The sequence below is a fragment of the Myotis daubentonii genome, chromosome 3 (assembly GCF_963259705.1).
Source record: "Myotis daubentonii chromosome 3, mMyoDau2.1, whole genome shotgun sequence".
Lineage (NCBI taxonomy): Eukaryota > Metazoa > Chordata > Mammalia > Chiroptera > Vespertilionidae > Myotis > Myotis daubentonii.
Genome location: NC_081842.1, coordinates 21,796,621 through 21,819,859, shown reverse-complemented (window position 1 = coordinate 21,819,859; position 23,239 = coordinate 21,796,621). Strand labels below are relative to the sequence as shown.

General features: G+C 36.8%; 1 protein-coding gene across 1 annotated transcript in view; it reads right to left on the bottom strand.

The window, feature by feature from the left end:
- Window positions 1-23,239, bottom strand: part of LEKR1 (leucine, glutamate and lysine rich 1) — a 117,585-nt gene that overhangs the window by 62,988 nt on the left and 31,358 nt on the right. The window contains exons 3-5 of the mRNA XM_059686878.1: window positions 13,529-13,648; window positions 5,650-5,825; window positions 618-803 (exon numbers count right to left, since the gene is read on the bottom strand). Of these exons, the coding sequence (XP_059542861.1) occupies window positions 618-803; window positions 5,650-5,825; window positions 13,529-13,648 (482 nt within the window). The remainder of the gene's footprint in view (window positions 1-617; window positions 804-5,649; window positions 5,826-13,528; window positions 13,649-23,239) is intronic.

Sequence of the window (23,239 nt, the reverse complement as noted above, 5' to 3'; positions counted from 1 at the left end):
AAAAAGACATTTTTTATTTATCTGGCTCCAATCACTTGATATTTAGAACACCTCCATTCATTGCTAATAGCTTAGTTTTGCTAAACCACTGCTTTTATCATATCATGCTCATGATTATCCATTCTCAGTGATTCTACACTGCCTTCAGGAAAAGATGCATGCTCCATAGCCTTACTGCCAAGACATCCACTCCTCTGAGGTAGAGAGAAACAAGGTGCCCAAAACACAATTTTAATCTTTTCCTTTGGGAAAATGGAGTGCCTGAAAACTTGGATTTACTCTGTAAACAGCATATGTTGTATTTTCCTTCAGTGCGCTAAGCCACTGATCCACTGGGATAATGACACACTAAAGTAAATTCACTTTGTTTTCCTGAAGTCCTAAAACATCTTTAATATCCCCACTTGCCTTACCACTCTAAATAGACTAGGAAGGAAGGAATGACAGTGGACATTGATCACAGACAGTCATTGGCATAGTTACTAATAATTAGGCATATTTGCAACACAAGATAATAAAAAGATAATTTTATTGTGATTTTAAGAGAAATAAAAATTTAGACATTTATTATGGACAGTTGCTAACATACACACACACACACAAAAAAAATCTTTTACCTAGAACATCTTTTTGTAAGTCATGGCATCTGGTTTGCAGGTTCACTTCCTGTTGTTTAGACGCCTCAATCTGCTGAGACCTCAGAATGGCTGCATCTGACAACAACTTCAGGTTTTTCATTTCCTCTTCTAAGCATACCTTATTTCTGTGGGACACCGCCAGACTTTTATTTAGTACCTCTATTTCTGTAAAGAAAATTCAGAGTTTACAAACAGACAACACTGAATTATAATGTTCAAAAAGTGACTATTTTCTTTTAGAAAGTTAAAATTAATATTTGAAAGCCAAGATGACTTTTTTCTGAGAGCATAATGACACCAAATCCAAAGCTTTTGTGGTTATTCTGAAAAAGAAAAAGAATTGTGTAGCTAAACTATGCATTATACCTTTTAGGTTGTTCAGGATTTTTTTTTTTTTTTTTGTCTTTAAGTTGTACTAAATGGCAATTTGGCCTGCTTTTTAAATACTCACATAAATGAGTAACATATCTGTGTAATGTTCTGGATTTTGCTGAAATTAAATTGTTTTCTTGGCAACATGATTCAGAAAGGTAAATTTAAATGTGCTAGCATGAGCTGGCTGGATGGCATTTCTAGGAGAGTAACTAGGATACATCTATACAAGTTGCGTAAACTGATGAACAGAGAGGATCCAGAGACATGGAAGCATGGAACAGAGTGCAGAATCTCAGAGGGAAGGTGGGGGAGGGTGGCTGGGTGGGAGTTAATCAACCAAAGACCTTGCATGTATATATGCATAACCCATGGACACAGACAATTAGGTGGTAAAAGTCTGGGGTAAGGGGTGGGGTCGGAGACATATGTAATACTTTCAACAATAAAGAATTATTTTTAAAAAGCAAATTTTGGAAAAAGATAGCAAGGGTGGAAAGGAATAAAAGGATGCAATGTCCAAAACTAATGAATTTATGGACATAAAGAATTAGTTAATATATTGTAAAGATTTTCACAATACTCTATCCCCTCAAAATGAGACCAGAATTTCATCATAGCAATCATTTGTCATTCTCCTCTCTACTTAGATCAATAGAAATAGGCCTTCACAGCATTATGTAGATTTAAATGTACTAATTTCATATAATTTCATGAGAAACGCATGGAGCATGTTATCCTTCAGAATGATAATTTATTATCAAGCTATCTTTTCATCAGCCTATTTAGCAATGCTGACTTAAATCACAGTATTAAGATATACAAACACACACAATAATGATAAAGTACTACAAAATTTGTACAACCACAATTAATTGAAATGATGAATATGTGAAAATCTGGACAGCCTGGTTTTCCAGAGAGTTCATTTGGCATTCCTTTCCTTGCTTAGGTCATTCTGGGCCACATGATGGGTGTAACGTGTGATAAGATGTCCAAGGAGGTTGGCTGGGTTTATTTGGTTGTAGAGCCATTACAGCAAAGATATCAGCCCCACGGGCCAGTGGGGACCAGGAGTAGAGGTCAATGGGACAGACCCACAGCAGGTAACATGGCCAGGAAATGCTGACAGGAGCAGTAACGCAGTATGGTGGAACAGGGAGCAGAGGCCAGGGCACTCTGTAGATGAAAGGAGGGGGATGAGTACAGTCAGGAACATGGTCCAAGGAGAGAGAAGCAAAGTGTCTTTCCGCGTGGAAAACGTTCGTCCGGAAGACACAGTGGCATGTAAGACAGACTAGGCCAGTGATGGCGAACCGATGACACGCGTGTCAGAGGTGACACGCAAACTCATTTTTTTGGTTGATTTTTCTTTGTTAAATGGCATTTAAATATATAAAATACATACCAAAAATATAAATCTTTGTTTTACTATGGTTGCAAATATCAAAAAATTTCTGTATGTGACATGGCACCAGAGTTAAGTTAGGGTTTTTCAAGATGCTGACACGCCGAGCTCAAAAGGTTCGCCGTCACTGGACTAGGCCATGAGCACGAAGGGTCTGGCACCTTCTGCACTTTTCATTCTTGCTCATAATGGAAAACTGGAGAAATAAATTGGCAGGAGCCATTGGGGTCTACCATATTCCAGTAATTACATAAAATATTTTTTCTACAAATAGTTACATGCTTCTAAAAACTTACAGATGCACACACATTTGTGTGAGAAAAACTAACATACTAGTACATAGAGCTTTAGAAAGAAAGAATGTTGTAATTTTTCTTCAGATCTGAAAAGTCTTCCTGCGTATTTTTATAGCCATAAAGGTGGCGTCTTGTGACTAACTTGTCTGTACTGTACTCTAACCATCTATGCTTGAGTCAGCATGACACTGCAGAGGGCCACACGCTGCCAGAATGATGCCGCTCAGGCTAGCAGGCTGACTGTTAGTGGGCACGACCGTTTGGCTCTAAACTAACTACTCGTGTCAACATGACTTTCTGTCTGACATTAAAAGAATAAGAATCTGCAATGCAGATTCATTTGTCAAATATATTCCAACACATGGGGAAGTACAGCAAGATTTCAAAACTAACAAGAGCTTCCATGTTTCTAACATGGAATTAAGAGAGTAAACTCAAGGGAGGTGAATTAACTCACCCACGGCGAACCACATATCCCTGTGGCAATCTGGCGTCAAATAGTCAATCCTACCTTTGTCATTAATACAATTTCATGCTTGTCAGTCATGTGTCCCAATTTGGGGTTCAGAAATTATGATCTCCACCTGACCAACCTATTCCAGTCATTGTTCCCACCTTGTGCTTTCCTTGTTTTAGGACCACCCTCTGTATCTGTCTGAATTTAATTATTAAAATTTAAAAAGATATTGGTCATATACAAACTCATTTCTTGAAGGCATATATCCTGTAACAAAATTAGGAAACTGAAGTTCTATGGTTAAAATTTCTTTTTTCTAACATTGCACTATATAAAAATTTTAAAACATACAGAAAAGTGGGAAGAATTATACATGAACACGAATATACACACCATGTAGATTCTTCAATTAACATTTTACTATGTTTGCTTTCTCACATAGCTACCCATCTATCCATCTATCATATTTTATGTATTTCAATATAAATTGAGACCTCAGTATGCTTCACTCCTAAATACTTCATTCAGCATGCATATCAATAATTATCACTCAATATATAAATTTCTTATTTTTGAGTATAATTTACCTACAAAGAAATACACAAATCTCACATGTAAAGTTTTTAACAAATGCACCCACTGTGTAACCCAAACCCCTATCAAATAGAGAGCAACGCCATCATAGCAGAAAGTGCCCTGGTGCCCCCTTTCCAGTCAACCCTCCACTCTAAGATAATTAATGTTCTGATTTATCTTCCTTTATAGAATGGTTTTGCCTAGTCTAGAACAGCCTATAAATGGAATCATACAATATACGTTATTTGTGTAAGGCTAATTTTCAGAAAGTACAATATTTTTTAGATTTATCGAAGTTAACTCTATTATCAGCAATTCATTCTATAGTTCATCTTTTAAATTTTCTTTATTGATTAAGGTATTACATATGTGTCCTTATCTCCCCACCCCACCCCCAGCTCATGCTCTCACCCCCCTGGAGTCTGTGTCCATTGGTTATGGTTATATGCATGCATACAAGTCCTTTGATTGATTGCTCCTCCTTACCTCCACCCTCCCCTACTTTCCCTCTGAGGCTTGACGGTCTGATCAATGCTTCTCTCTCTCTGGATCTGTTTTTGTTCATCAGTTTATACTGTTCACATATTCCACAAATGAGTGAGATCGTGTGATATTTATCTTTCTCTGACTGGCTTATTTCGCTTAGCATAATGCTTTCCAGTTTTTTGAATATTTTATCTGTCTGTGACTTACCATTCATTTTCTTAATGGCATGTTTGATGAGCAGAAGTTTTAAATTTTGATGGTCTAACTTATCAATTTTTATTCTTCTGTAGCTCTTCATTCTATGTCCTATCCAAATAATTTCTATTGACTATCAATTTATGAAGACATTTTCCTGTTTCTTATAATTTTAGCTTTTGTACTTAATTATGTGATTTATGTTGAATTAATTTTTACCTACTATGTGATGTAGGGATTAAGGTATATTTTCCCATATGGGTGTTCAATTGTTACAGCACAATTTAGCGATAGACTTTCTTTTTCCGGTTGGATTGTCTGGTGCCTTTGTTAAAAGTGAAGTAATCATATAAATAGGGGCCATAATCTGCCATCAGCATCCTATATCAGAGTGGCAAATTTCTCATAACCCATGAATCTGCACTGACACATTATGATCACCCAAAATCCACAGTTTACATTGATATTCACTCTTGCTGTTGTACATTCTATGGGTTTTGACAAGTGTATAATGACATGTATCTACCATTACAGTATCATACAAAATATTCACTGCCCTAAAAATCCTTTGTGATTCATTGCCCTAAAAATCCTTTTTAGGTCTGAGGGAAAATTATAGCATTCTTTCTTTCTAAAGTTTTATATACTTCATTACAATCTAACTATTCATCCTCCCCTCAAACCCTGGCAATTACTGATCCCTTTTCCATTTCCATAGTTTTGCCTTTTCCAGAATGTCATTTAGTTGGAATCTTACGGTACAGACTTTCAGACTGGCTTCTTTCACTTAGGAATATGCCTTCTCTCAATTTTTGACATTTTCACCATATGTGCCTCGTTTGGGTCATTCTACAGTATTTTGGGATAGTTATTTTGTCCCAAATTTATCATTGTTATCTGTGGGAAGGCTGACCTAATATAAGATACTCAGCTATTAACAGAAGAAAAAGTTTTAAAATGCAAATCAGTACATTTACCAGAAATAAACAGACTTCTGACCACAGCTCAAGAATAGATGTATCACAGCTTATCTTAGACCAGCCTATATTTACTGAATTTCAGGGTTTCAAAAGATCATAATGACCATCTAGTCTGTCAGCCAATAACAAGTTTAAAAGGTCATCATAAGTCCCATCACATAAAATGCAGTATCAGTATTTCATTACTCACTATGTACTACTTACATAGAAAAAAGACAATTACATTATGTATGTAACAAACCTGTCAAGGCTGTTTTACTTATGTATTTAATTTGAAGAAAAACTTCTCCTTTCAGTGAAGTCCAGTTTTGAAAATGGTCATATATTTCATTTTTAATGCTGGTTATTTCCCTTTTAGTAAAAGTAAGTAATGAAAGAGTCTTATTCCAGAAATATTTGTATTCCTTCAATCTTTGACTGTAAGGTAGTAAAAACAAAGGATTTTAAAAATTGCAAGCACAGTAACAAATATTTCTTTGAAAAATAGTTTTCTTTAAAAAATGGGTTTAGAGTGACTATAATCTACTGTCTAAATAGGGACAATTTTGAAAGTGATGTGCTGTTTGTATTTTGCTGAGATGACAGATATAAACGGGAAACATCCCAGAAATCCTAAGGTATATGGTTTTCCTAACTCATTTCCATTTTTTAAATCATTTTAACTATAAAGACAGCTATTTTTATATGCAACTAGAGGCCCAGTGCACGAATTTGTGCATGGGTGGGGTCCAGCCGGCTCAGCCTGATCAGGGCCGATTGGGTCGGGCCGGAGGGAGAAGACTAGGGAGGTTGGCCAGCCCCAGGTCGAACTCCCAGTTGAACTCTCAGTTGAGGGGACAATTTGCCTATTAGCCTTTTATTATATAGGATTATTATATAGGATGATTCTATTAATATTTTAAAATTAATTTAACAGCAAATATTAAGTGAAGAAAATTAGGTCAAAAGTGACTTAGTCATAGAGTCCATATGAGAATGTTGGATTCCTAGATAGCATTCTTCCAGCAAACCATGGTTCCACAGGCAGTTTAAAATCTGGGGTAATTATAACAAAACCTTTAAAAATGACTAATCCAGTGCTGCTTCACAAAATGCCATAGTTCAATGTAATCACAGCACTTTTTTTAAAAACTTCAGATGTCCTGGCTATAATTTACCTAAAATCAAGGAAGATGCAGACACAGAGCTGGGAGTTATCACCAAAAAGATGGTGAGTGAAGCCATGGGGCTGTAATTATTTGGTTATTATTTATCCCCTGAGTAGACGAAGATCTATGATGCAAACACTATATATGTCTTGTTCATCACAATCTCCCTAGCACCTAGCACAGTACCCGCTTAACACATATTGACAAATAAATAAATGAATGAAAAAATAGATGACTCAATGGAAGAATGAAGAAGCAAGAAGTGCTGAGGATAAAACAATGGACAACACTAACATTTATGGGACTTAAGCAGAAAAGAATCCCTCAAAGGAGACTCGGGAGGCACAACCAGGGAGTTAGAAGAAAACCAAAATAATACTATCAGGAAAGACGGGGGATAAGACAATTTAAAGGAGAAAGTAGTGGCCAGTGTTTGAGGCCCAAATAAAGGCTGACGAGGCTCTATTGTATCTGGTATTAAGGGGGCATTAGGTGATCTCAGAGAGAGGCATTAGGTAGGAAAGAACTGAACAGTAAAGCAGAAGTGAGTAAACAGGGGCTATGCAGTAGCTACAATTGAGAACACTGACTGAGGCAGCAAGAAGAGAAAGAGGACGATACAGAGCAGAATGGTGTGTTAGGATGGGGGACACCTGCACGTGTGTACACAGCTGGACACAGTATGAGTGCAGTCACATAGGCTAAACACAGACAGGAGATGCATTCATTTCTTGTGCAAAGTCCTAGAAAGGACGATGTAAAGCAGAGACTAAAAGATTAGCTTTTGCCGGGAAGAACAGGGTGGTGTGATTCTGGGTGTTAATTAAGGCCCACCTAGTGATCAGAAGCCACAGGGGATGCCTCAATCAGCAGGCAGAGCTGGGAGCCGAGAGAGAAGTTGATTTCGAAAAAGCACAGAAAGAGTCCAAATAGATCACTAACTGAAGAAAGTCAAAAGTGAGGATGGGAAACCTGAATGTGGAGCCAGAAATGGGCAGAGGCAGACAAGAGCTATGAACCACGTCAAGGTTAAGGGGCTAATGGGCCTGGCGTAAGGCAGCTGCTGGAAGCAGGCCCTGTACAGGCTCTCGAGTGATACAGAACAGACTGGATGAGGATACAGGTGCCTCTGTCGGGAGAAAGGCAGGAAACGGAAAATTCAAACTCCTTAGTTAAGAGCAGATTCATTTTTGTGAGGCCTAAATCTTATATGATCGGTGGTGGGTGGGGGGAGGGCTTTCTCGAAAAAAAAAAAAAAAATACAAAAAATGATGATGTACAAAATTAGGTTTAAAAGTGTGTAATTAGTTATAGAATAAGAAAAATCATTAAATTTAAAAGTAAGAATTTTAAAGTTGATAAATTCCATCAATATCACAAAATAAAGGAAAACAATGTAATTTTTTAATAAGTAACAGTTCCATAATACTTTTGCCTATAATTTTTTTGCTACATGCTCTATAAGTACCTCTTCACATGAGAACCATTTTATAATAATATTTTATATGGAGAAAATATAAAGATTATACAGCCTTTCCTCTAGCATGGCTATTAGCTTTTTATTATTGACTAGGGGCCCAGTGCACGAAATTCGTGCACTGGGTGGCGGGGGGGAGTGTCCCTCAGCCCAGCCTGCCCCCTCTCACATACTGGGAGCCCTCAGGCGTTGACCCCCATCACCCTCCAATCGCAGGATCGGCCCCTTGCCCAGGCCGGACGCCTCTGGCCTAGGCGTCCGGCCCGGGCAGCGGGGACCCGCAGCTGCAGCGGCCCCATGATCGTGGGCTTCGCTTTAGGCCCAGGCAAGGGACCCCTAGCTCCCGGGACTGCCAGCTTCAACCGTGTCCAGCTCCCATCGCTGGCTCCACCCCTACTTCCTGCTATCACTGGCCAGGGCGGCAAAGGCGCCTGATTCTCCGATCATGGCTGGGGGACAGGGCAAAGGCAGCCCCAGGGCCGCCTTTGCCCTGCCCCCCAGCTCTTAGCTCCCCCCTGGGTTTCCGATCACTGTCAGTGGCAGGGGGCTTCTTCCTGCTTTCCCTTTCGCATCCCTGCATTGTGCCTACATATGCAAATTAACCACCATCTTGTTGGCAATCATAGTTGGCAGTTAATTTGCATATAGCCCTGATTAGCCAATGAAAAGGGTAGCTCGTACGCCAATTACCATTTTTCTCTTTTATTAGTGTTGATAGTTTAGAAAAATTCTTTCAGCTTCATAGCTCACTATTGATAATGTCATTTAAATACTAATTGCTGTCATATTTGGAAAAATCCTTATAAAAAATTTTTCATAGATGATTATAAGATTTTTGGCATTTCAAGTTTTTTTGGGAAAATAACTAGTCTTAAATTATCTTTGAAAGAATGAAATGCACCCTAGCCAGTTTGGCTCAGTGTATAGAGCATTGGCCTGTGGACTGAAGGGTCCTGGGTTCGATTCCAGTCAAGGGCACATGCCCAGGTTGCAGGCTCAATCCCCAGTAGTGGGCGTGCAGGAGGCAGCCAATCAATGATTCTCTCTCATCATTGATGTTTCTATCACTCCCTCCCTTTCCCTTTCTCTCTGAAATATATATATATATTTAAAAATATTGACTTAAAAAGAAAAAGAATGAAACTCATGAACCAGTTTATCTTAGATGTCCTTGATGTGGTATAATATGATTTTTATGTTATATTCAGTGATGTTAGTAGTTTTTGTCAAATCAGCAAGAAACTTAAATATTTCTCCAAAGTATTTAAATAATTAACTCTTCTTCATTAAATGGATTATGAAATACTCTAAGAGCTCTTATTGAAAAAAGTATCTCTCTTAATTCATTTGCTTGTGATGTATCATGAAAAAGCATCATTACCATTTGTTTATGCCAGAATAATTTCTATTGCTGAAATTGCTTATTTTTATTGCTTTTATTCCATTAATTTTTAAAAATTCATGAACATCCAAAATTTTAGTCTGTAATTCCTTAATTGTGCTATTGAAGCATTCTAAAATGTCTTTCTAAATGGCAGTTATAACAGAGTATTCCCAACTCATCTTTCCCTTACAGCCCCCAAATGCTTATGACTATTCCAATGGCATATTGATATTAGAAGTGTAAAAGAGGAGAAATCAGAGTAGAAAAAGGCAGAATTTTTAACCGATTCCTATCAAACTATCTTACTTTGCTGGGGGCCCTCCAAGAACCTTGAAAGGGGGTCCTGAGTAAGGGGTTCTGAAACTTAAACATTATTTCATTCACAGTAAATCTGCACGTTGTGATATCCTTAATTTTCTCTGTGAAATATGAGGCAAGACACAGAGCTACTGAGAGATGCGTAGCACCGGGAAGTCTAAACAGAATAGTGAGGATTTAGAATAGTATTGGAGGGCCTGGTGTTTAACAATCTGTGCATTAGAAGGAAGACTGAGGGCTTTAAGGATAATTAAATGAACAGAGGTAAAAGGAGTTGAAGTATAATAAACTCCTCTAGGCAGAAACATCCTCTATGTAGAAACATTCTCTATGGAGAAGCATCTTCTATATCCTACACACACACACACACACACACACACACACACACACACACACACACACATACTAAAACTAATAAGTGGGTTCATCAAAGTCACATGCATACTGATCCACATGCAAAAATCATTTTTATGGCTGCATAACAGCAATCAATCCCCCCCAACATTTAAGAAAACAATACCTTTCATAACCAGATGAAAGAGAACAAAACACACAGAAAAATTTAGTAAAAGGAGTGTAGGCTTGTATATTAAAAGTAAAACATTTCTCAGAGAACTAAAGATCTCAATAGAAAGGCATACCATGTTCATGAATTAAGATTTAATATTTTTAAGATGAAAATTAAACTGATCATCAGAATCAATGCTATACCTATCAAAATCCTAGCATGCTACTTTGCTAGAATGAATAAGCTGATCCTAAAATGTATATGGAAGTGCAAGGGACCCATAATAGCCAAAACAATCTTAAAAACAAAGAAATTTGGAGGACTTATATTTCTTGATTTCAAAATTTACTAAAAACTACAGTATTCAAGAGAGTGTGGTACTGACATAAGAACAGACATATAGATTAATGGAATAGAATAGAGTCCAGAAATAATTCCCTACATTTATAGTGCATTTATTTTAGGTAAAGGCACCAAGACAATTCAATACGGAAAGAATAGTCTTTTAAACAAATGATGCTGGGACAATTGAACATCCACATAAAAAAAAGATGAATTTAGATCCTTGCCACACATCAGTCATAAAATGTAAGAGCTAAACTATAGAAGTGTCAGAAGAAACTACAGGAGAAAATCTTTGTGACCTTTGGTTAGTCAGAGTTCTTAGATACATTATCAAAAGCATAACCCATTAAAGAAAACATTGATACATTTTATTTTATTAAAAATACCAACTTTTGCTCATCAAAACAGACTGTTACAAAAATGAAAACATGAACAATAGGCTGGGAGAAAATATTTGCAAATCATACTTCAAATAAAGGACTTCACCCAAAACATAAAGAACTCTTACAATCCTATAACAAGAAAACAGACCATTGACAAACTAGGCAAATTATTTTAATGGATATTTTACCAAATCAATACGCAAATGGTTAATAAGCACAAGAAAAGGTGCTCACCATCATTGGTCATTTGGGAAACACAAACCAAAGCCACAATGAAATACCATGTCACACCCACTAGGGTGACTATAATAAAAAAGAGAGACAATGAGATGTGTTGGCAAGAATTCAGAGGAACTATAATCCTCATTCCTTGTGGGACTATAAACTGGTGCAGCCACATGGAAAATAGCTTGGCAGTTTCTTAGAAAGCTAAATTTAAATTTACCGTATAATTCAGTAATGCCACACTTAGGGATTGACCCAAAAGAAATAAAACATACATCCAAAGACTTGTATGGTAGCGTTATTCATAAGTGTCAAGTGGGAAGAATCCAAAAGTCCACCAACTGGTAAACGGGTGAGTAAAATGTGGTATATCCCCACAATGGAAACTATTAAAGCAATAAAAACAGAAACAAGGTGCTGATACATGATACAACATGAATAACTCTCAAAAACATAGTGATAGAAGCCTGATGTAGAAGACCACATATGATATGATTCCACAGATCTGACATGTCCCGAAAAGTGCAAATTTATAGAAACAGGAAGAAGGTTGCCAAGCCTGGTGGTAAGAGCAGAGATTAAATGCAAATGGCATGAAGATCTTTGTGGGTTGCACAACTCAGTAAGTTTACTAAAAATCATTGCATTGCCACTTAAAATGTGTGTATTTTATAGTAAGCAATTAGGTCTCAATAAAGCTGCCTTTTAAAAAGTCAAGTGATTTAACTATGGGATTAAGACAAGGAAAAAAAATGCCAAAAAATGGTTGGGAAAAATCAGAGAAAAATACTGGAAACCTTAATGAGTCTGAAGAGTTGACTTGAAAGTAAGAGAGCTATGAGGAGAGATTTTTGGGAATTGGCATGAAAAATTTCAAAGATGACAGAGTCTAAATAGATTTGCAAATAAGAAAAATGATAAGTACTTTATATTTCAAACAATTTTTGAAAGATTAATAATATGAATCTTTTAAAAGTAAATATAGGTAACTTAGAAGATCTGTGCCAAAGCTATTGTAGAAGCCAAGCTTGAATACTGATCATCCTGATGAAAATGGAGAGTTGGGTTCAACTGTTGGCTCAATACCAGATTTCTAGGAAACAGCAGAGAAGACAAAAACGGTCACCTGTTTTGTGAGTAGACTCATTTATTTATTCAAAGATTATTTATTGAGCATCATGCATGTGCAAGGCATTTATGAAAGGTAAATATAGCCAGCAGGTTATCACCAGGTGGTGTATAAAAAATTATTAGCCCAGCCCTGGCTGGTGTGGCTTAGTTGGTTGGAGTGTCGTCCCCTACACCAAAAGGTGGTGGGTTTGATTCCCAATCAGGGCACATACCCAGGTTGCAGGTTCAATCGGGGCACCAATCAATATTTCTCTCTCACATGGATGTTTCTCTCTGTCTCTCCCCCTTACTCTCTCTAAAATCAATTTTTAAAAAAATTATTAGCCCCTCACTTTAAGCAATAAAAATTTTTAAAAAAAAACATAGATGTTGTATTATAGAATTGTACACCTGAAACCTATGTAATTTCATTAACCAATGTCACTCCAATAAATTCAATTAAAAATAAATAAATAAATAAATAAAAAGTCAAAAAAAATTATTAGCCCCCCAAATTTTTGAAAATAGAACAATGTTTCTGGCAATAAGTAGTAGATGAGAAAAAAAGAAAAAGGACCTAATGTTTAAAACATTCATCCAGCATATTTTTAGTCATCCTGACCCTGTGTCCATTTGTAATGTTCACTTAACTTACTTTCCTTTTCTAAGAGCTAAAAAGTTACTCGATTTAAAAATTCATTCTTTCTAATATTCTCTATATATTAAATTCCCTTATAGAGTTAGGAAAGAAAATGTACTTTAGAACATCGGATTTTAACTTTAGGTATCATAAACCTCCAAAGACTATATACAAGCAGAATTAATACCATTTATGTTGAAGATTTCTAAATTTAGCATTTTTCATTACTATATTTAGAAAGTTTCACTATTCTATTATTTTTTTTATGCCAGGAAATAAAACACACCAAGAAATACTGGTCAAAGGGAAAATGTATTATTTACTGTGTTTTCAATCTGAAAGTCAATGCAAAATAAGAACAACGTGTTTGCCTGACTTAAATTTTATTGGTAAAACTATTCAGTTGTGATCATGGTTAAAAAAAAAAACCAAACCAAAAACCAAGTGAAGTTATTTCAATTTTTTTCAACCACACTGAATATAGAAACTAAACTACCACATTGTGTTTGAATGTTTATAAAGTTAGTATGAAATGTATCTTTTCAACCTTTATAATTTTCAATTAAGTAAAGATAATCTTACCTGAAGACCTGTGATTGTCTCTGTTTAATATTTAACTCATGTTGTAAATGATTCAGCTCTTTCTGTAGTCTTTGAATTTCATTTTGCTGATTTTTTAACTGCATGCTTCCAGCTTGGATTCTAAAATATAGACAAACAACATCTATTACAAGCCTAAGTATTTCCTCATGCATACTTTCTTAAATTAATATTTAAATACACTTTAAATAAAAATAAATAAAAGAAGAAAACTGTTCATCTCTATATATACTTAATGAATGTATAGAAAAAGTATGGAGAGACACATATCAAACAGCCATTACCCCTAAGGAGGATAGTAAAACTGATGGGCAGTGGACAGGCAAAGAACACTCAAGGGAGGTATAACTTTTACTCTCTATCTTTTGTACTGTTTGAATTTTTACAATGAACACGTATTTTTACTTGAAATATGAAGTTAAATGTAACCAAAGAAATATAAACCTATTTTTATTCAAGTAAGATATAGATAACTTAAAATGTCAATTATTAGATTAAAAGTTATAAGAAAAAAGTGATCCTTGACCATTACCCCAATTCCCACTGCCCAAACCAACTACTTTCAACTTCCTGTTTATATTTACTTCTATAATTAAATACTATGCTTGTACTGTTATTAATATTTCATTTTAGGTATTATCTAGTAAATTGCAATTTAGTTAAGATATGGCTCTGCTACATATAACTGAGACCTGAATATGATGGCTTAAGATACAAGAGTGTATTATCTTGCATAAAACCAATGTACTGGTAGCCAGTCTAATGTTGATATGGTAGCTTTATAGTGCCATCAAGGCCTCAGGATCCTTCCAACTCCCTGTTCTACATCTTTGGTGCATGTATTTTATTTTCATAGACCATGATAATGGCAGAAATTCCATCAATTACTTTCCCATCCCAGACCACTGGCAGGAGGAGAATAATGGCTCACTCCGTGTCTTTTAAGATTTCTGGACGCACCATTAAATACTTCTGCTAAACTTAGACACATGGCAATACCTAGCTGCAAATGAAGCTTGGAAATGTAGTTTTAACTGGGAAGATTAGTCCCCAAATATATAGCCACAGTTCTATTACTAAGGAGCAAGGGAGAATGAATATTGGGGTAGGCAGCCAGCAGTCGCTACCACAATCCTAATGAAAGTTGACCTTCCTACACATATCTACACACCTACACTCCTGTACATACACACGCAGGATTCCTCTCCTCATCCTCCCAATACAGATCAATCTTTTATTCAGTAATTACATTATTCTTCACTAATGAGCCACATGTTATGCCATGATCACATTTCTTTTCTTGTACATGTTTTGTTGCCCCCTGGATTAAAGACCATCTCCTTTTCTTCTTTCTCAGTTCTCTGTGTACCTACCACTGATACTTCTCGTGAATCTGACAGGTCTGATTCTCTTCTCTCAGTACCTTGACAGCCACTAGATAATCCTTCCATGTCATTTCTTTTCCAGAAGACAGTCTTCCTAGAGCTCTCCATTCCCCTGCTCTAGTCTGGGTTATGCTCTGGTTTGACTATGCAACTGTCATCAGAGGACTCCATTCCCGTATCATTTCAGGGACTCTTTCATGTGAGATCTGCATTCTGGTTCGAAAGTCTTCCTTCTTGGTTTATTCCTTTGAAGTGGAATAAGCCCTCCAGGATCGTTTTGTGCATTGGGAGATACATTTGAGAACTTGAATAGCTGAAATTGTCTTTCTTTTATCTTAGACTGGACACTTTGGCTGGATTTAGAATTACAAATGAGAAAAATATTCTTCAATATAAAATTAGGGTACAGTTCTACTGTTTCCTAACTTCCACTGCTGCTTCTGAAAAGTCCAATGACGTTTTAATTCTTGCTGCTCTGAATGATACATGGAAGGCCCTCCATATTCCACATCTACCTCGATTCAGAAGCTTTGAAATCTTTCTCTTTTACTTTGTATTGTAAATTTGATCACAATATATCCTCATGTTAGTCTTTTGCCATCCTCACCGTGCTGGGCACATGGTATTTGCTTTGAAAACTGATGTTCTTTAGTTCCAAGAATTTTCTGCTAGGATGTATAATTTCCCTCCTCCTCCATTTTCTCTGTTTTCTTTTTGGAACATTTTTCTTTTGTTTTGGATGTGAGATCTCTTGGAAATATCTTCAGATTTTCTTAACCTTTGTTTATCATCTTACCAATTTTGACATTTTGTTCCACTTTCATTATTTTCCATCCTGCCTAAAAATTTTAATTTCAGCTATCATATTTTAATTACAATTCTTAGTAAGGTAAGGTTGCCACTTTACTACCCCTTGTTCTTATTTTGTGAGTACAATTTCTTGCCTTTCTGAATATACAGTATATCAAGTAGAGTGTATTTTTAAAGTTTTCTGCAGCTCACCACATTGTTTTTTTCCTTTGTTTTGCTTTTGTCTTTCATATCTAAGGCTTCCCTTAAAAATAGGAAGATCCTTACTTAAATGAAAGACTTAAACCCATAAAACTCCTAGAAGAAAAAATAGACAGTAAACTCTGACATTTCTCTTAGCAATATTTTTTTTCTGATATATCACAAACAAAAGAAGAGCTAAACAAATGGAACTACGTCAAACTAAAAAGTTTTGCACAGTAAAGGAAACCATCAACAAAATGAAAAGATGACCTAGTAAATGGGAGAAGATATTCGCCAGTGATAAGGGGTTAATATTCAAAATTTATAAAGAATTAATACCATTCAACATCTGAAAAACAAACAATTCAATTTAGAAATGGGCAGAGGACCTGAAAAGACACTTCTCCAAGGAGGACATACAATGGCCAATAGACATGAAAATATGCTCAATATCACTAATCATCAGAGAAATGAAAACTAAAACCACGAGATAGCACCTCACACCTGTCAGAAAGGCTATCATTAATAAATCAACAAACAAGTGTTGATGAGGATGTGGAGGGAAAAAAAACCCTTGTACACTGTTGGTGGGAATGCAGATTTGTGCAGCCACTGTGCAAAACAGAATGGAGGTTCCTTAAAAAGTTTAAAATGGAACTGCCTTACAACCCAGCAATTCCACTCATTAAGAAGCCCAAATTGGTAGTTACAAAATAGTCACAGGGATGTGATGCACAGCATAGAAAATATAGTCAATAGTATTGTAATAGCTATGTAATAGCCAGGTGGGTACTTGAACTATCAGAGTATCACTTTGCAAATTATATGGTTGTCCAACCACTACGCTGTAGAGCTGAAACTAATATAAAATAATATTTAATGTCAACTGTAACTGAAAATGAAATTTTAAAGAATCAAAATAAAATTATAGCTGTAGAAAAAAGTCTGAAGATCTTTTGTTGTCTATTCATACTTATGAATGAAGCATTTAAAGGACAATTTATCCAGTTTCTATAAGGAATGTATAAAATCAAAGTTTAGAAAAATATATACAAGACAGATGCTTTAAAATAATGAAATATATATTAATATTAATAAATAGCAAAACATTAAATGGGTCAACCCTTTCACTTTCATAAAATTTCCAATCCACCAAGAAAAATGATAATCATGAACTTTTGTATACCAAAACATACTTCAAAATATGTAAAGAAAACTCCAATAAAAACAAATTAATAATGATATATTAACACATTTCTCACAGAAATGGACAATGACATGACAAATAGTTAAAGATATTGAGGATTTGAATAACCTAATTAGCAAGCTTGATGTACGGACATAACTGGAACATATATCTAATCATCATTTTTTTTCTAAACAGATAATCATAAAAATTGATAATGTAATCAGCCACAATTGAAATTTTAATATGTTCTCAAAAAGAAAAAATATACATGTCCACATTCATTGCCCACAACAAAATTACATGAAAATTTTAAAACAAAAAGGTAGTAAAAGTCTATATACATGGAAACTGAAACATATATCTAATAAACTTTGGGCCAAAGAGGAAATAAAAATGGAGATTATAAACTATTAAGCAATAAATGATAATGAAAACACTATATATTAAAGTATTCAGAGGAAAACATACCTTTAAATGCATTTATTTAAAAAAAATGAATGGATATTCTGAATGTCATGATCCAGGAGAAAGGTACAAATGGCAAAAACAATGCATGTTCAGAAGCAAGGCCACCCCAGTAGCAATGAGCATATCCACTGTCCACATCTTAGTTTCTAAATACCATTCTCCAATCAGAGAACCCAAGCCATAATTAGTGTCATTATAGGGTTGGCATGGGAAAAATTTAAAATGAACCTAGAACATTTTATGGTGCCAGGAAGTAAAGAAGAGCCTAAAGGAACACAGGGACATGTTGAAAGGATATAAGTGTCACCTGAGAGGGCTACTAATGGCCCAAACTGGAACAATTGCACAACAAAATAAATAGCTATAGCATTGGATTATAACCCACAAAATAAAAGTGAATGAGTTTATATGGATAGTAATAAATAACTAAATAGATAAATAAATGAAAGAGAAGGAACTGCTCTTTCTCACAGAGAAATTCCAATTAATAAATGTAGAAGAAATGAAAAAGAAAACCATCATTAGAAGAGCAAGTAATAACTAATGCAGGCAAAATCTACTGATATTTGCTTAAAAAGTGGATGAAAGTTTGAGGAGAAACAATATTTGAATATTCTCAAAGTATCTACCTCAAGATATTTATTAATTGAAAGGAGAAAAATAATAACTTAACAGTGGAAGAACCTGGCAAACACCACCTTAGACAAGTGATCCAGGTTAAAACCACCTGTAATAACACATACTGGCATCACCATCACATACATTCTGATATGCTACACTGAGAAGGGCACATCACTTCTCTGAATAATCTCACTATGAGTAAACAACAGGCAAACCTGAATTAAGGGGTATTCCACAGAATAACTGACCAGTACTTCTCAAAAGCCTCAGGTCCTGAAAACAAAGAAAAAGTGAGGAACTGTCACAGATCAAAGATGACTAAGAAGATAGGAGCTCTAAAAGCAATGTATGACATCAGGTTGAATCCCAGACTGTAAAAAGAAATGTTAATGGCAAAATCAAAGGAAGTATGTAGTTTAGTTGATAGTATTCTACTAGTTTTAATATTTTAGTATTTACAATTGCACCATAATTATGTAAGGTGTTAACATTAGGGGAACCTGAGACTATGAGAACTCTCTGTGCTATTTTTGTAACTTTCCATAAGTCTAAAATTATCCTATATAATAAAACCCTAATATGCAAATTGTTGAATGTTGGAATGACTGGTCGCTATGAACTGACCACCAGGGGGCAGACGCTCAACATAGGAGCTGCCCCCTGGTGGTCAGTGTGCTCCCACAGGGGGAGCGCCACTCAGCCAGAAGCTGGGCTTAAGGCTGGCAAGTGCAGCGGTGGTGGTGGCAGGAGCCTCCACGGCAGCACTAAGGAGCAGCTAGCCGAGCAGTAGGAAGCAGCAAGCAGGTGGGCGGTAAAGAATGAGGGGTTCCGCACTGCGAGAGGGCACAGGCCAGGCTGAGCGGAACCCCCCCCCCCGCCCCCGTGCACGAATTTTGTGCACCAGGCCTCTAGTTTTAAAATAAAAAGTTAAAAAAACCACTTGTACATATTCAATAAATGATATGTACATGTAAAATGTATCTGTAGTATAAATCGTGGTGTAAAAAAGGTCAGTATATTTTTAAATTTGGAAGCTATGCAATATTTTAATAGCAAAAATAAAAGGAAACAACCTTCATTAATACTGCAGTGACATTTAAAAATTCCAAAGATCCCTGAGTGGGAGGCTTCCCAACTCCTAATTCCCAACTCCTAATTCCCTCCTTGGAGGTAGGAGTTCCTTCCCAAAGTGCAGGGGAATGTGCTCCTGTGAGCAGCCCTGCAGGGCCTGTGCCTCTGCCCACCTGCTGGTGGGATCTCATTGTGTTGAGTCCCAAAGCTCAAGAAGAAATAGCCTGGCCTCAAGGCTCGGCGGCCTCTCTGGGTCTCACCTGGACTGGGTTTAGGCCGGCAGCCTGTGAGGGAGAAGGAAGCAGGGACACAGAGGGTCAAAGGAGCCAGCGGGGAGTTTTCTAAGCCCCCAGACGGCTGACAGCCCCCAGAGCAGCTCTCTGGGAGGATGTCTCACCCTTCACTGCCACCAGCACCCACCCACAAACTCCACCTGAGTCAGGCCCCCCCTTGCCTATTCCTGCTACCAGAGGAGAGGGAAGGGGCTTCCTTCCCATTTCCCAGGTGAGGGGTCCTGAACAGCCCAAGCAGCTCCACCCCTTGCACCTGTGAACCTTGAGAAGGAATATATCTACCAAGAAGGACTCCCCATGGTTAACTGGGCTCAAGTTTGTAACCAGAGTCTAACAGCCATTGCTGACAGAGGTCTGCACTGCAGGGAAAAGCCATACCCTGAGCTTTCAGCCTCCTGCCTCCTGAGTCAACCCTTATCAGGGAGTTCCCAGTTTCCGCTTTCTACTGAGACTTGCCATCCAATCAGAACTGCGCAACTATAGCCTTATTTGCATCTCTACCAGCTACACAGAACTGCTCCATAAGGACAATTCAGAACTGCACAACTTGGACCAATCAGAACTGTACAAATGTAGATGCTTCATTTCCACTTGGGGATCTGGGCAGGGAAATTCCCCCATAAAAGGCAGCCTTCCCTCTGTCTTGGTGGAGTGCACTTTCAGTTTCCACCTGAGGCTGTGCTTCCTGGGTTTGCAAACTGTTCAGCTGAATAAAATCTCTTCCCCCCCACCCCCCACCAAAAAATAAAAAATAAAAATAAATAAAAATTCCCAAAGAATCTTTTTGACAAGATATCACATGCTCTTCATTTAATCATTCAAAGAGAATAAGGGAAAGTAATGTACTGGTATTTATTCAAAATTCAACTTATTGCCTGCCATACTCCAAGAAAATTATCAAATATTTTTCAACTACCAATTATTAAATCATATAAAAATATAACCATCAAAATATTCTTACAGTTAAGAACCCTACATTACTTTGGGCCAATTATTTCTGCTATTAGTATTTTCTAGGATTTCTATTAAAATCCTGCATTGCCATTAGGAAATGTAATGTTAATATTTTTCTTGTTAAAGATCAGCAAGGCCAAACCAAAAGATCCATGAAGGGAGCTGCTAAGCAGTGTTTTCTCATAACAATAACCTGGCACATTGTCTGGTGTATCTCATCTTCAGTTGTCCATCATGGCCTTCAAGAGCCAGGGACAAAAATTACAGCTTGGGAAGTTCTTCCTCATGCCATTCCTCCACCAGGGTCTGGAAGACAGAAACTACATTATTTCTTTCAGAGTTCTCCCCTCTCCAAAATATAGAACCTGAAACCTCCCCTGACGGCAAAGGCATAACTGGGAATCCAGAGCCCCTGAAGACAGAGACTCCCCTATATATTCTGACCTTACAAGGCTCCAGTTTCCCAAAAAGGGCTCTATGGAGAAACAGACGCCAGCTAAGGAAGATGTCTTCAAAGTTTTTGGATGGCTCCTCCACTGCAAATGGGAAGCAATCATGAGTAGGCCCGAGGCACTTCAAACAAGCTGACCGTCAAACCAGGCTAAATCTTAGCAATAATTGTCTCCATTCAGAGTCTCATCTGAGTCATGCATTTATTCATTCATCAAAGAACTTCAGTTACTACCAAAAGCTGGTTGGCGGGTCAACCAACACTAAAGGTAAGTACTGCAGGCATGCACAGAATTTGAGTACAGAGGTCTCAGTCAAGGAAGATGAATGGTAAAGGGTGAGTTAGGGTCAGTGGGAAACAGAGGAGGGCATAACAAGCAAGAGAATCTAGAAGAGCATTAGCCAAAGCACAGAAGCTTGAGAGAAGATGGCATTTTTCTGTTTAATTCTCAATGGTTCATGCAAAGTGACAAGAAATGAAGGCAAATGGGATTGTGTTGAGCCATGTTAAGTATTTGCACCTTTTCCCTCAGTGCTATGGAGCCCTGGAGGATCTGAAGTAGGAACCAGATTTGCATTTTAGGAAGACTGCTCCGCCAGAAATTACCTAAGAAACTTCCACCAAGACTTAGGCCCAGGAACATTTGTGTCCCTGAGACCTCCCTCTCCCGTCAGTCTGTTGCTCCATTTATGGATGCTTTCATTGATTGAGAATGTCAATTATCTCCCCTCCGCATTGCAGTGCTTATTCTATCTCACAGCTATGGCCATGACTTCCCCACTTGGTGACTCAACCTCTTGCCTCTCTTCTTCTGTCTTCCTCCTGCTTGTTAGGACCAATTCTGACTTCAGGCCCAAGTTCAATAAGTCCCTGACCAACTCTCTGCACCAATTCATTCTTGTTGATTTTTTACCCTCCTTTAAAAAATAGGCTTATGTCTTTTAAAAAAAAAATCTTGTATTCTATTGGTAACCCCACCTGAGATTAGATCCTTAATATGCTCTTTCTAGGCTAGGACCACAGCCTTGCAATTCAGCTTCTCTGTCACTAACTGAGTGATTAGACTTTTCTATTCTCCAACATGAGCTCTGCTATCCGTTGAGGTAAATGATTAGTGCTTTGCCTTAACTTTTCTTGTTAAAAGACTTTCCCAGACATATCAACCCTCTTGAAACTTCAAAAAGTGTGTATATGGGTGGGGGTGGTAGTAAAAGACTATACTCATACAGAACATAAGGCTGAAGCTGTTTTCTTTAGCATCCGTCCTAGCCAATAGATGGGTGTAATTCTAGGTTCCAGCCCCTTCCAGTAAGCAATGTACTTGTCATAAGAAATCAAGCCATGTTCAGTTGAGTTCAAGGAGGTGGTGAGTAAATTTATTCTAACAATTCTCTGATGATAACCCGGTTCCTCAAATTGATCATCACTGACATCTAATCTTATATTGCATGCCATAAAGCAGTCGCCTTTTGCTTCTGTCTTAATAATCCTTTAAGACTTTCCTTCCTTTATCTAGATTAAAAAAGATTCATAAATCTTTCAATTTTTCTATTTTTAGAAACTAAACAGTTTTGGGACTGTCTTGTAGTATTTATAATTTATTAAGTATAGAATTGTGTAACCCCCAGAGATAAATACATATACTTTTTGCTTACCCTTAAGTAATCTTGGGTTGTACTCCCAAGACGAAAATTTTCTTGGAGTGTAGTAGTGTAAGCAAACACAAAGTTGCTTATCTAGCGTCCCATAAATACTTCAGTCCTCTTTGTTAAAAAGAAGCATTGCTTTTAGAAAATAACTGCCCATATCTAAGGTTGCTGCCTCTTTTCTCAACTACCCGTCTGTCAAAGTCATGCTGATCATGCTGAACTCAATTAACAGCAGAGAAGCCTCAGAGCTGTCTGGGAAAAGGAAGGCTATACTACAGTCCTGTTGATTCCAAATATACAACAGAGAATTTCTGATAGAACGAAAGGTGGAGCTAAATTTTGTCTACATTATGTCTGATGAAAATATTAATATCTGTTTACAAACATCAGAAAAAATACTTAAGTATGAATTATTTGTATTTAAAAATAATTAAAAATTATAATATTAGCTTTAGGAGTTTATTAAAGCAAATTCATTAAGTATTAAACCACACAGTGCTCTGTTGTCCTTTTTTATTAATTATATGTACTTAAATGAATTAAAACAGCATTTATAAAATATTCTATCACTTAGATATTTACTCACTTAGATTGCCCTTGGCAAATAATGCTGAATTGT